Source organism: Toxorhynchites rutilus, chromosome 2 (assembly GCF_029784135.1).
Source record: "Toxorhynchites rutilus septentrionalis strain SRP chromosome 2, ASM2978413v1, whole genome shotgun sequence".
Classification (NCBI taxonomy): domain Eukaryota; kingdom Metazoa; phylum Arthropoda; class Insecta; order Diptera; family Culicidae; genus Toxorhynchites; species Toxorhynchites rutilus.
The window spans coordinates 197,962,290-197,974,992 of NC_073745.1; the positions used below are offsets into that span (position 1 = coordinate 197,962,290).

The following is a 12,703-nucleotide window of genomic DNA, read 5'->3' on the forward strand; positions in this document are numbered from 1 at the left end:
CATTTTCTTTTTATTCATACTTCGAGCCCAAGCCCGTATGTTCGTACCTTCCTCTTTACCCCGACAATAAGGTTCTGTACAACGCCAGGTTGTAGTTTTTTTTGAACAGATATCCATTTTCTCTTGAAGTCCGCCTCCGATTTGACAACTTTTGGGTTCTTCCGGAGGGCCTGCTTCATAAGCTCCGGCGCGTTGGGCGGGTTCATTTCCTTTGGCACGAAGGTGACCCCGTTGGCTTTTAGTGCTCTGCTGACCGTGGATTGGACGATTCCCAGCATCTTACCGATGTCCCTATGTGACAACTCCGGATTCTCGAAATGAGTGCGCATGATTAATTCACGAGACTCTTTTTCGTTCGACGACATTTTTCCAAATTTACGAAAAATTGACAGTGAAGCATGGCCAACGTGATCTATACACTCTTATCTGATTTTAAAGCGAAAGTTGAAGATATAATTCCTAAAAATTAAATTTCTACAGCGTTTTTTCCATGATGCAATTTGATGTGACACGCCCTTTACTCTCCTTCCTCGTTCTGTTTACAACTCCTAACAAGAATTTGCTCCATGGGAATGAGTATCTCTATGACGCTTTACGATTCTCGCTCTCTCGTCCGGGCGTTCAATTTTCCTTCGAGTTTACTTCGATAAAACTGTGTGAGGAAAAAATGCGTTACAGCAGATAGGATGACATTAATGTTTAATGTTCCACAGAGAATTTCTCAAATGGTGTTTAAATTCATCTACAAGAGAATACAAACAATAATCCCCATCAAATCACTAATTTTATGAGTTAATGTAAATGCGTTATTGGCCAAGGCTATTACGATATCGAACACGTGGTCTTGCGAGATATATTTTTCCGCCAGCCCAAATACAGAACACTCATTTCGGGCCCGAGTAAACTTGTGGCTAGAAAAGACCTTAATTACCTTGAATTAATCAAAAACATAAATTAGCGCAAATATGTCAACATGTGTTTTTGTGTAAGCACGTAAATACTTACTCATAAAATTTTAGGATTGTGGAACTCTACATAATTTGTATGCAGATAGACTATCCACAGTTTGTGGGGGGAATACTCATACAACTCAAATGGGTAATGATTATCTGCTATCACAAAGCTGAGATTTTTTTTGACGTTTTGTTTTACTACTGATTCATTTAAAAAATAATTAAGCTTTATTTTAAAATGTTTTCTTATCCTGAGACTGGCACCACCATATTGCACTGCTACTAAAACCGTAGGCTCAAGGATATTTTTTATCTATTTTCGGCGAATAATCAATAGAGTGCCGTGTTATGAAACATCAGAACAATAGCAAAAACAACATCACGATCATAAGGTGTTGGTTCGGTTATTCCAGACGACATTGGAATATATTCCATCTGATCATCTTTAGGAAGGTTAACGACCTTCAAAGGATAAATTTATCTTGGGAACATTAAATTGATGTTCATGACTTCCAGTCGGACGTTTATCCGCTCTGATAATTATTGTGTGGTCCTCACAAAGCATATATTCCAATGCCGTCAGTTCACTTAAATTCTTCGCATACCGTTTGATGATTAGGTAGGATGTTGATAATCATTTTCTGCGATACAGATTGTTCCAACAGTATTTATTCGACAATATGGATATTGAATACCTGAAATTAACCAGATTCAACCAAAAAAATATGCGGACAAAGCAGTATGTACACTCAAGAGATGCAACAAGTTTGAAGGGATATGAAAAAAACATTGGTCGTTCAATAAATCTACTGTCACATATGTCGGAAGTCCACTATATATGAATAACATATGTCCATACTAATTCATTACATTTATTTGCAACGTAACCACACAGAATTGAATTAATCAAATATGTGATCCGTATTATCTATAAAATAAAAAAGGATCTTAAATTTCATTATACTCGAAAAGTGTTTCGTGAAATCACTAATTGAATTATTATTAAAAAAAGATTTGAAGAGAAATGTGAATGGTCAGAATTATTGAAATCTAAAAAACGATTTTGGGCGGGATGAGATTCTTGTAATAAAATTCATCAATTGCATTCATTATCCGTCTGCTGTTTATCGGGCGGGAGACGACAGCAAAATAAAATCGACACGAGACTGAGTCAGCCACTCATTGCGGACAGTGCAATAGAGAATTAAAAATCCCTCGATGAGTGTCGTAAGATTTCAGTTGATCGTCTCTTGTACACTTTCCGATCAAGAACTCATCATCCGCTCTATGGGATGGGATTAATCGTTTGTGGCTTGCACTCACGACAAACCTTGAGTAGTAGAAGTAATGCTCCGAGAGTGCTTGCAGTGGGGATTCCTCTTTCATATTGCTTTTTTGATACCTTGGTAGCTCACCGTTCCAAGTATTCTCTCTGTGTACATATGAAGGATAAAAGAGCATCGCCTGCTGGGGGTTATTTAAAAACATCCGACTAGAGGGATATACCTATTCATTGATCGTTGAATGTGATTTTTTACCATCACTGGATATAACCCATCCATAGTTTTTATTGATAACGCTGAAAGATAGCCATGTATCATTACTTTTAGGCACTCAAAGTCATGGATGCCTGCCGCAACGAAAACGACTATACGGTGTGGTCATCGATAACAAGTTTTCTATCCAAACTACAACTACTGCTGACAGACCCAATCGTAGAGGACCGCCTCAACCAGTACGGAATTCGTCTGTATCAGCCGGTGGCTGAAAGATTGGGTTGGACTGTGAAACCAGACGAAAGTCATCTGGATACCCTGCTCCGACCATTGGTACTGAGCCGATTGGTCTCGTTCCGTTGTCCCAAGACTGTGCAGGAGGCCAAAACTAGGTAAAAATGTAGTTTACGTAATATACTTTGAATAATCTCTCGAAACATCATTTCAGATTCAATGAGCATGCCCAAAACAAACTCTCGCTTCCTGCCGATTTGAGAAGCACCTGTTATAAGGCCGTACTTCAAGACGGTGATGAAGACACGTTCAATGAATTGTTACGCCTCTACCGGGCAACCGACTTGCACGAAGAGAAGGACCGCATTTCCCGGGCACTCGGTACCATCGGTAATGCGGACATATTGCGCAAAGTAATCGATTTTGCGATGTCAAGTGAGGTTCGTGCCCAAGATTCGGTGTTTGTGATCGTGGCCGTTGCTGTGAATCCCAAAGGGCGGGACATGGCATGGAATTACTTCAAGGAAAATTGGAAAGTATTGCTGGATCGATACGAGGGTGGATTCCTGTTGTCTCGCTTGATCAAGTATTTGACGGAGAACTTCTCGACCGAGGAACGCGCGCTGGAAGTTGAGCAGTTTTTCAAAGAACACGATTTCCCCGGCGCTGAGCGAACCGTATCACAGTCGATCGAGACTATCAGACTGAATGTTGCATGGCTACAACGGGACCTGGAAGGAATTACTAACTATCTGAAGAACTAAATATGTATCTGCCTTTTTTAGGTTAAAGTCAAGCATGCGGCTTAACCTTATTATTTGTTGCATAAAAACTGCGACTCATTTTTTTCTCGTTTCCATCTTTCGATCGACACACCACGATGGTATGCAATAATTTTACGGATAAATATACTGTTCCAAACAGTTGTACACCTTATTGAAGCCAAAGTATATTCGGCGAAGTCGGTAAGTAGGAAATAGTTAAATTGAGAGCAATTGCGGTGTAAACATAGACAAATGAGCCATTTTTACCGCAAACTTAGTTAACATTGTTGATATATTATACATTACAATTACAAAAGACATAGAACATCACGCTAGAAAAGCGATAAATTATTGCAATAAAATATGCGACAATTTTTGCTGTTAATTTGTAGGATACCATTCTCGGATATAAATACAAAACGCATGTTTCGAGTTGATCATTTTTTCCGAACGTCCGATTGGAATTAAGTTTGGACAAACAACGTTTATCCACTATATAACTATAGACACTTCATTTTGCTGCTGTATTGAACCTTTGAATTGAGCCTTTACAAAACTGAAAGCGAGACTTGCCAATGGATGTGCAAACTGCAGGGGTGGCATTGCGCATTTCGAAACGAGTAACTCATTTCGAGAAAATTCGAACTCAAATCAAAATGGTTTTAGTATTATGTATATTTTTCAAGTTCATATTTTCGGTGTACTAGATTTAGAGCAAACTTTGTCTCGTAGAGAAATGTAAAATTTTTGGGTTCGTAAACAAAGCTAAGTCAAAGGCATGTCAAAATGGTCGAAACGAACAAAAATCACTCGTTTCGAAATGCGCAATGTCACCCCAGTTTTCGCAGGAATGACCAGGCATCTAGAATCGGCAACACATTTTGTAGTCCAACGATAGCAGTAATCATGAACTGGAGGATGTTTGACAACTACACCCACAGTGGTAATGAATCTTTTTGGTCGCCAACGTTCAATATCAAGAAAACGGAGGTACAAACAAATTCAAAATCGAAGCGCAGATATTCGGTAATGCATCGAAAAATTGATGAAAGATGTGACGGCGACGCGCTCTAATCATTCAAAGAACATCAAATAATTATTTTTACTCATATTTTAACTATTACTATTCAACTTACTTCAGGCGTGCTCATTTGAAAGATTATTTCTGCTTCACGCACAGTCAAAAATTGGCAGGTGTCATCACTGTACCTTCATCATCGAGAATTACAACCACGACTGGCACGAAATACTGTGTCTCGACTATTATAGCTTTATGTGGTCTGCATCAAGACGGGTCTATGGTACTAGGTGAGGCCGTTTCGTCACTAAGTTGGTTAGGGGAGCAGTATATGAAAACAGCACGGAAGAAAGTAGAAGGGGAATTATTTGCTTGTAGCGTGAAAGAGACAGACTGATCACGAGCGAGCTTCGGCAATAGCGTATTGTGTTTTGTTTACAAACAAAACACAGTAGACTTCCAAGATGGCTGAAGAGTGGTTTTAGCAAGTTGGCCCACCTTAGTATATACTTCTAGGCGCCTTGGTCTGCATCAAGGCGCCTAGAAGTATATCCAAAGGTGAGGCCATTTCGACACTAATTTGGTTAGGGGAGCGGTATATGAAAACAGTACGGAAGAAAGCAGAAGGGAAAACATTTGCTTGAAGTGTGAAAGAGACAGACTGATCACGAGCGAGCTTGGGCACAAGCGTATTGTGCTTTGTTTAGATACAGTGAAGACCCGATTATCCGCGAGCGGATGATCCTCGATGCGGATTATTCGCGACAGTGAGTTCCATAGTAAATCTATAGACCTTCCCGGAATTGCTCATGCACTTTTGTTTTGGTCATGGCTTTTACATTATCTGACCAATGGTGTACAGGACCTTGTAGATGGATAGTTTAGTGATTTCTGTATTGATAAAACATAGTTTTCAGGCTGATTTTTTTTTCGTGTTTGAAACTCATTTTAGTCCTTTATTGCGTTATCCGCGATTTCCGTTATTCGCGGTGTAGATGAAAGCAAGGCGCCTAGAAGTATATACTAAGGTGGGCCAACTTGCTAAAACCACTCTTCAGCCATCTTGGAAGTCTACTGTATTTTGTTTGTAAACAAAACACAATACGCTATTGCCGAAGCTCGCTCGTGATCAGTCTGTCTCTTTCACGCTACAAGCAAATAATTCCCCTTCTACTTTCTTCCGTGCTGTTTTCATATACCGCTCCCCTAACCAACTTAGTGACGAAACGGCCTCACCTAGTACCATAGACCCGTCTTGGATGAAAGATGGAACGACTCGCGTAGTGTTTAGCCAAGACACAGTTTATGGTACTGATTGTGTCAGCTCTCCATACACACAGAAAAATATTTTGTAAACATGAAACATGAAACCGTTGTAAATACCTCTAATTTGCTAGTTATTATCTACCGGACTTACTACGCGTTTATTTGATAAACATTTGACCTCGGTTGTGAGTCTATGTTCGTAATCACGTAAACAATCACGCCACATCACCGAGGGACGCGCCGACACTAGGTGGATGTACTGAGTAGGCAATTTTGAGTGATAAAAGTTTCGCGAGAACTTGGTTCGACTTCTTTCTCTGTTAGATGTCCTTAGTATTAAGTAGTGAGTAAATCCGTTCACAAGTGAATAAAGTGTTTAAGAAAAGTTTTTAAAAACTTAATTGATCAAGTGAAAATCCTTTCTATGCACTTTTTGTTCGACTCGAATTGAATGGTAACCCAATAACAACCCAATGTCACTTCGTAATGCCAAAACCAGTGATTCTGTAAGAGGTTGGCACATATCACGTGGACAGAAAATAACGATTTTTGATTCTCGACAAATTGGCTTTATAAGTGGTTCTCGGTTGTTTTCTGTTTTTTTTTATTTTGCCTTCAATATTCCCCAAAAAATTATTTTGTGCCGGAATTATTTCAAATTCCATATATGTCATCTTGTTTTTTTTTCGGTGCTAGAATCAGTTTCAAAACATTACTTATTGGAGAGCAACTTCACGCCAAACTAACCGGGTGCTGTCACGACTCGTTTTCAAACGATGGAATTTAGTCGCAATTCGATTTTCATCTTGAATTTCTTTCCGAAATAATGGAGGAATCTCCACGTGACAACAGGAAGAGGAGTATAATTAGGGATACCATCTGTCCTAATTTAGCAGGACACATTCTGATTTTGAGATGCTACTGGGGCTCCTGATTTATTTTTCATATTCTAGTATTTGCCCTGATTTTTATAAGAAATTGAATTTTGTTGACGAATCATAATTCATAATAATTCATTTAATTTTTTTGTATTTTGTTTTTGAGTAAAAACTTTTTGACATAGGATTAAGTCTTTCGGGAACATATTGGGGTACAAATTGAAAAATGAAAAATCTGCCGCACAGCGAAAATTATCCAATTTCAAGCGCGTATCAATTGGCAGAAGCAATCTATGCTCTTCAAGTTGATCATTCAATGCGAATACGGGACTGTGCAATGAATTATGCCTTTGTTTTGATTTGCTGATGAGGTAAATTCCACGTTTTAATTGATCCAATTTGGGCCTACCATGTTCTCATCTCATCCCCCTTCGAAATTTTCATCGTGCACCATCCAATGACTAATCACCATCCTTCTGCCATCATCGCTCAGTTGTACCACTGGTGACTGAACTGAACTGAACTAACAATACCCAATAATCAACCTAACGCCCCTTTTCAGGGCCATCAAAATATTATTATGGAATTTTCCAAACATTTCCAGAATCAATATGCAATAATAGCTCAACGTAATCCTACGTCATATGCGGTCGTTTATCGAAGAAAGCCCTCCTGTAACTTTTTATTGGTGACTAAAATTTTGCAAGCGTTTAAAGAGTGACAGTTACACCTTTCACGAGATCTTCCATTAGTTTCATTCAGAGTTTTCGTTTCACCGGGTTGTTTTGTGTTTTGTCTCGATATTCCAAGTTGGTTTTGAAATGTCTAAATGAGAATGTCATTTTACCGACGAATTGCGCCAGAAGTACCTTAGTCATATAAAAAACGTAATGATTATGCGACTAAATGCTGCATATGATTTATAAGTGTAGGTGGCCAATAGCGGTATGTGTATTTTGTCGTTTTGTTGAAACAGAAGTATGAAATACACAATGAACCATTGCAGGTAAATCTGATTTGTAAAAGTATATCCAAACACCGTAACATTGCAAGAATATTCAATTGGAATCCACTTCCAAATCCATGCTGAATAAATAAAATAATATAAAAATCATATCGCTCAGAAGATTTGGGCTGCAGAAAAAACTCTTGCGTTTCATACATCATAAAAGCTCCAAATCCATGGATTGTCTCCGGTACTACGGGCATGTTTGATGACTCGGAAACCGTCCACCAAGAAATCTCCTGTTCTCGTACATAACATAAGTCATCACCTTCGGAGTGTTTTCACTGCAAGGATCGTCCGAAAAAAACGTTAAATAAATAGATCTAAGTATTTTGGTCTCTTGAAGTGCAAATCACATACAACGTGTTTTTTTTATTTATATCTCAGAAGAATGATAACGGTTTGGTCATTATCATAGCTTTTACAGGTGTCCTTATTTTCAACTCCGACTAGATGGTATCGATAGGTATAATGAATATCCACGCTTGACCGAGGAAGGGAGGTGGATGTCTGTGTGTGGACCTAAACTACATTCAGAATTTGATTCACTAAGTTTTGATACTAAAAAGTCTCTTCTACTAATGTATATGCTATCGTAAATTTCGAACCCGGATTACAATTTCTACATTTCAGTGTGATGCGATCAGTGGATACCAAGAAACGAGTAACTGAAACGAGTACAACGCCGTGGTGAATACCAAGGCGCCTAGAAGTATATCTTAAAGTGAGGCCTTTTCGTCACTCAGTTGGTTGGGAGAGCGGTATATGAAAACAGTACGGAAGAAAGCAGAAGGGGAATTATTTGCTTGTAGCGTGAAAGAGACAGACTGATCACGAGCGAGCTTCGGCACTAGCGTATTGTGTTTTGTTTATAAACAAAACACAGTAGACTTCCAAGATGGCTGAAGAGTGGTTTTAGCAAGTATATCCTACCTCAAGGCGCGTAGAAGTATATCCTAAGGTGGGCCAACTTGCTAAAACCACTCTTCAGCCATCTTGGAAGTCTACTGTGTTTTGTTTGTAAACAAAACACAATACGCTAGTGCCGAAGTTCGCTCCTGATCAGTCTGTCTCTTTCACGCTTCAAGGAAATAATTCCCCTTCTGCTTTCTTCCGTACTGTTTTCATATACCGCTCCCCTAACCAACTTAGTGACGAAACGGCCTCACCTAGTACCATAGACCCGTCTTGTCCTACCTTAGGATATACCAAGGCGCCTAGAAGTATACCCTAAGGTGGGCCAGCTTGCTAAAATTACTCTTCAGCCATCTTGGAAGTCTACTGTGTATTGTTTGTAAACAAAACACAATACGCTAATGTCGAAGCTCGCTCGTGATCAGTCTGTCTCTTTTACGCTTCAAGGAAATAATTCCCCTATTGCTTTCTACCGTATTGTTTTCATATACCGCTCCCCTAACCATCTTACTGACGAAACGGCCTCACCTTAGGATATACTTCTAGGCGCCTTGGGATATACTTCTAGACGCGTTGATGTCAATGAGGTACATATGAGGTGGAGCAGTAGGCGAAGTGTATATGTATTGGCAACCAAAATATCGTGTCGTAATTATTTGCATTCAATGTGAAATGTATATGGAAGAAACAAAACAATGTTGAAAGTACTCACGGTTGCATGATAATTTGTGCCAAAATTCTCATGAAATCATTCAACTGGATGTTTTATAACAGATGACAATTATATCGTGACTTATTTCGATTATTCATGTAGTAAAAAGGACCAGAGAGCAGTCGTATGCTTAGTTCTCGAAAGCAGTAACATTTTCGGTAAATTTTGATTAATTGGCGATTATTATCTCACAACATACACACCGACACTTAGAGTTTTCGAAACATCAACTCCATAACGGTAAAATAATGAAACTTCGTTTGTTTTTATGAACGTGTGGAAGTGAAAATGGCACATGGAAATATCACTTTTATCCATCTTTTTCGACGTGATTTCACAAATATTCACTCCACGCTATCACATTAACCTCATATTTGGCGGGAGTTTTACAAAAATGTACGTTTTTAATTGATAAATTAATTTTGAAAATAGCATTTTTACATGGATGCGGATATAAACACAATGACTGATGTCACTATTTGCGAACAAGTTATGGCAGCGCATGCTATGTCGCTCGAAACTCGACCATCTTCATTACCTTTTTTCCAGGACATTGATGTTATGTTACTTTTTACTTATAACAATCTAGTACACAGGAAAAGTGTTTTTACTAAAAGTTAAAATAAATGAAAAACAATAACGAACTACATTTTTCCATAAATTAATGCTAACATTCACAATTATAAGGTCCCAACTGACACTTTAGCAGGAACTAAAATTTCAGTATTATTGAGTTGTTTTAAAAATTATGTATTCGGTGTGGCCCTGCATTTCTTTCCGACGAAAATAGCTTCTGGACTGAGAAGAAATCTCGCGTCATTTTTGAAAAGGTCCTATGTAACATTCACATCAACTCAAGAAAAACGAAGTTGAAGACCGGAACATTGTTCCGTGAATTGTTTCAAAAGGAATCAATTTTTATCACCACTTTTACCAATATCAGATAATAATAACGCTGAAAAATCAATCGTAACTGTTGTTATGTGATTTTAGTTTGAATTTGAAGCCTCCGAGCGAAAAATATTACATTGAACGTTTTGGCTGACCGCTTTGTACATTGGACAAATTACGTTGCACGATAAGAATTTGAAAATAACTGCTGAACAACAATTCAAATACTTGCACTTCATGTTAAAAACATATCATTATTGTTATTACTCGTTGAATTGCACTAAAAACAATATCAACACCCAAAAATAACAAACATTCTAAATGACCGAAGTCACTTCAGATATGACAACACTCTAACTAAAGTTATCAAGTAAAATGTACTGATCTCTCGTAATAATGTATATCACATCTGACATTTGCTTTACGAAGTTTTGATAAAATGTACTAAAAATGTGTGCATTTTTCCTAAAAAAAGACCAGATAATAGGGGGTCGGTTTCGGACCAGCTGCTGATTGGTCAATTCTAAAGGGTTGCCAATAACATTTGAAAATACACTTCGACACTAGTTTTCATGATAAAACATAACAAAAACATACAATTTGTTGTGAAATATGCAACAATTTTACTTTAGATCATCGAAATGTAATTATTCATATAATATATTATACAAAAACATAGGACATAGGGATAGGGATGTGAAAAAATAGTCTTCAGAAACTTTAGAAACTTGACAACATGATTGGTTCGGCATCCCTGTTGCTCGCACTTGGTCGAAGAGCAAGAGCAAGAAGCCAGTTGTCACGTCTTTTCTACCAATGTATCGACTACTAAAGGCTGATTTAGACGATGCCAGTCAGCGCTCTAGTTGAAGTATCCAGTGAATAGAGAACAGACACTCTGTTCAAGTTAGAGGCCAATTACTTGTTCGATACTGTTAAAAGTAACTTGAACAGAGTGTCTGTTCTCTGTTCACTGGATACTTCAACTAGAGCGCTGACTGGCATCGTCTAAATCAGCCTTAAAGATTTGGTAGCTCCAGCCAAGGCGTTATACTATAGGTGGACCGCAATGTCAAAATTGCTGTTCGGCCATTGCTCGTGAAAAAACAAATTTGTTTACAAAACAAATCATATCTTTTGGTGACAAATGCATTCGTTGGCAAAATAGCTGCTCGCGCTTTACTGTAGGCAGGTAATTTTCTGGATTTTTTCGTATAACAATTTCTCATAATTGCTTCTACTTTTTCAGATATCTACAATCAGCGGTCGAATTAAAAACAGTGCAGAAGGATGTTTTGAGTATATTTTACCTTCTAGCCGCGCAATCAATGCTTTTCTTTCCAACCAAGCAGTGTTTTAATCGTACGTGGTTTTATTGAGCATTTAAAAAAAGTGTTATTTTTTTTTGTTTTATCATCAGGGCATAAGCATGAAATAGAATCGTACGTGGTACGAATTTATCGGCACAATCTGATCAAGGACGGAGGCATCATCAAACGGAAACTACGCGAGAAACTTTTCGAAGAGATAAAACTGCGCCGCAACACTCGTGTCAAAATGGACGAGTTGGGCTGGGTGCAGATGAACCACGATTTGATAACGCGTAATGAGCCAATCCAACAGCATGCCAATGGTAATCGACCAAATCATTTTAAATTCAACATGGAGCGGTTGCGAAACATACTGGAGCAGCACAAACAGAACAATCACGCTGGTGGGTCGGTTTGATATATTTATTCCGCTAAAGAATGATTATATTTGTTGATTTTTCAGAGTTGACTTCCAAAAAGCAAAACAAATTCCTGCGTATGCTGGATGCAATTTTACAAATCGACAAAGTTTTGAAGGAAATTAAAGAGATCTTCTTCTTCTTCTTCAATGGCACTAACGTTCCTAGAGGAACTTCGCCGTCTCAACGTAGTATTACTTGCGTCATTTTTATTAGTACTTAGTTGAGATTTCTATGCCAAATAACACGCCTTGAATGCATTCTGAGTGGCAAGCTCTAGAATACGCGTGATCACAGGCAAGTCGGAGGAAATTTCTTTGACGAAAAATTCCCCCGACCAGAACGGGAATCGAACCCGAACACCCGGCATGTTAGTTATGACGCTAACCACTCGGCCACGGGAGCACAAAAGAGATGGTAGTGGCGAATCGACTTTCATCGGAAATTTGTTATGTGACTGCGGTGGAACGTATGCTGAAACACAATTTGGACCCCTCTTTGCGCTGCTGCTTTGTATTCCGAGAGTATTTCCGCACTGCCGATGAGTATACCAGTCATTTCGAAAAATTGCACGGTGAGAAATTTCTTATTTTTGAGGCGGTGGATCGATTTCAGACTAGTCAAAAGGTCAACGTTCTACATCACTACAATGCCCTTAATCCGGTGACAATATTCACGATTTGCAACGTATACAAGCCCTAATAAAAAAAAACCAAGAAAATACGGGTCTAATATTTTACAATAAAGAACAAATCTACCACTTTCCACGAAAATCAGAGAACCACTATATCAGTTCGACATGGAATGGCTGATACATATAAGTTAGAGAAAAGGTTTAACT

The 12,703-nt window shown here is 38.4% G+C and overlaps 3 protein-coding genes across 3 annotated transcripts in view; 2 read left to right on the plus strand and 1 right to left on the minus strand.

Annotated features, from left to right (window-relative positions):
* The window catches only part of LOC129768811 (puromycin-sensitive aminopeptidase), a 33,184-nt gene extending 29,313 nt beyond the window's left edge, over window positions 1–3,871 (plus strand). Inside the window, exons 4-5 of the mRNA XM_055770702.1 lie at window positions 2,564–2,841; window positions 2,898–3,871. Coding sequence (XP_055626677.1) covers window positions 2,564–2,841; window positions 2,898–3,447 — 828 coding nt within the window. The 3' untranslated portion in view covers window positions 3,448–3,871. The remainder of the gene's footprint in view (window positions 1–2,563; window positions 2,842–2,897) is intronic.
* The window catches only part of LOC129768813 (uncharacterized), a 48,943-nt gene that overhangs the window by 35,438 nt on the left and 802 nt on the right, over window positions 1–12,703 (minus strand). The gene's annotated exons all lie outside the window — the stretch shown is intronic.
* On the plus strand, window positions 11,262–12,685 carry LOC129768814 (uncharacterized). Its single transcript, XM_055770713.1, has 4 exons — window positions 11,262–11,325; window positions 11,383–11,495; window positions 11,554–11,847; window positions 11,907–12,685. The coding sequence occupies exons 2-4, from the start codon at window positions 11,462–11,464 to the stop codon at window positions 12,083–12,085; spliced, it is 507 nt and encodes a 168-aa protein (XP_055626688.1). The 5' UTR covers window positions 11,262–11,325; window positions 11,383–11,461; the 3' UTR covers window positions 12,086–12,685.

Excerpts from the sequence above, each read along its gene's own strand:
- LOC129768814 (XM_055770713.1), top strand. The coding sequence starts at position 11,462 with ATGCTTTTCTTTCCAACCAAGCAGTGTTTTAATC. Across the intron at positions 11,496-11,553 it reads AACCAAGCAGTGTTTTAATC|GGCATAAGCATGAAATAGAA; the intron begins GTACGTGGTTTT and ends TTTTATCATCAG. Across the intron at positions 11,848-11,906 it reads CAAACAGAACAATCACGCTG|AGTTGACTTCCAAAAAGCAA; the intron begins GTGGGTCGGTTT and ends TTGATTTTTCAG.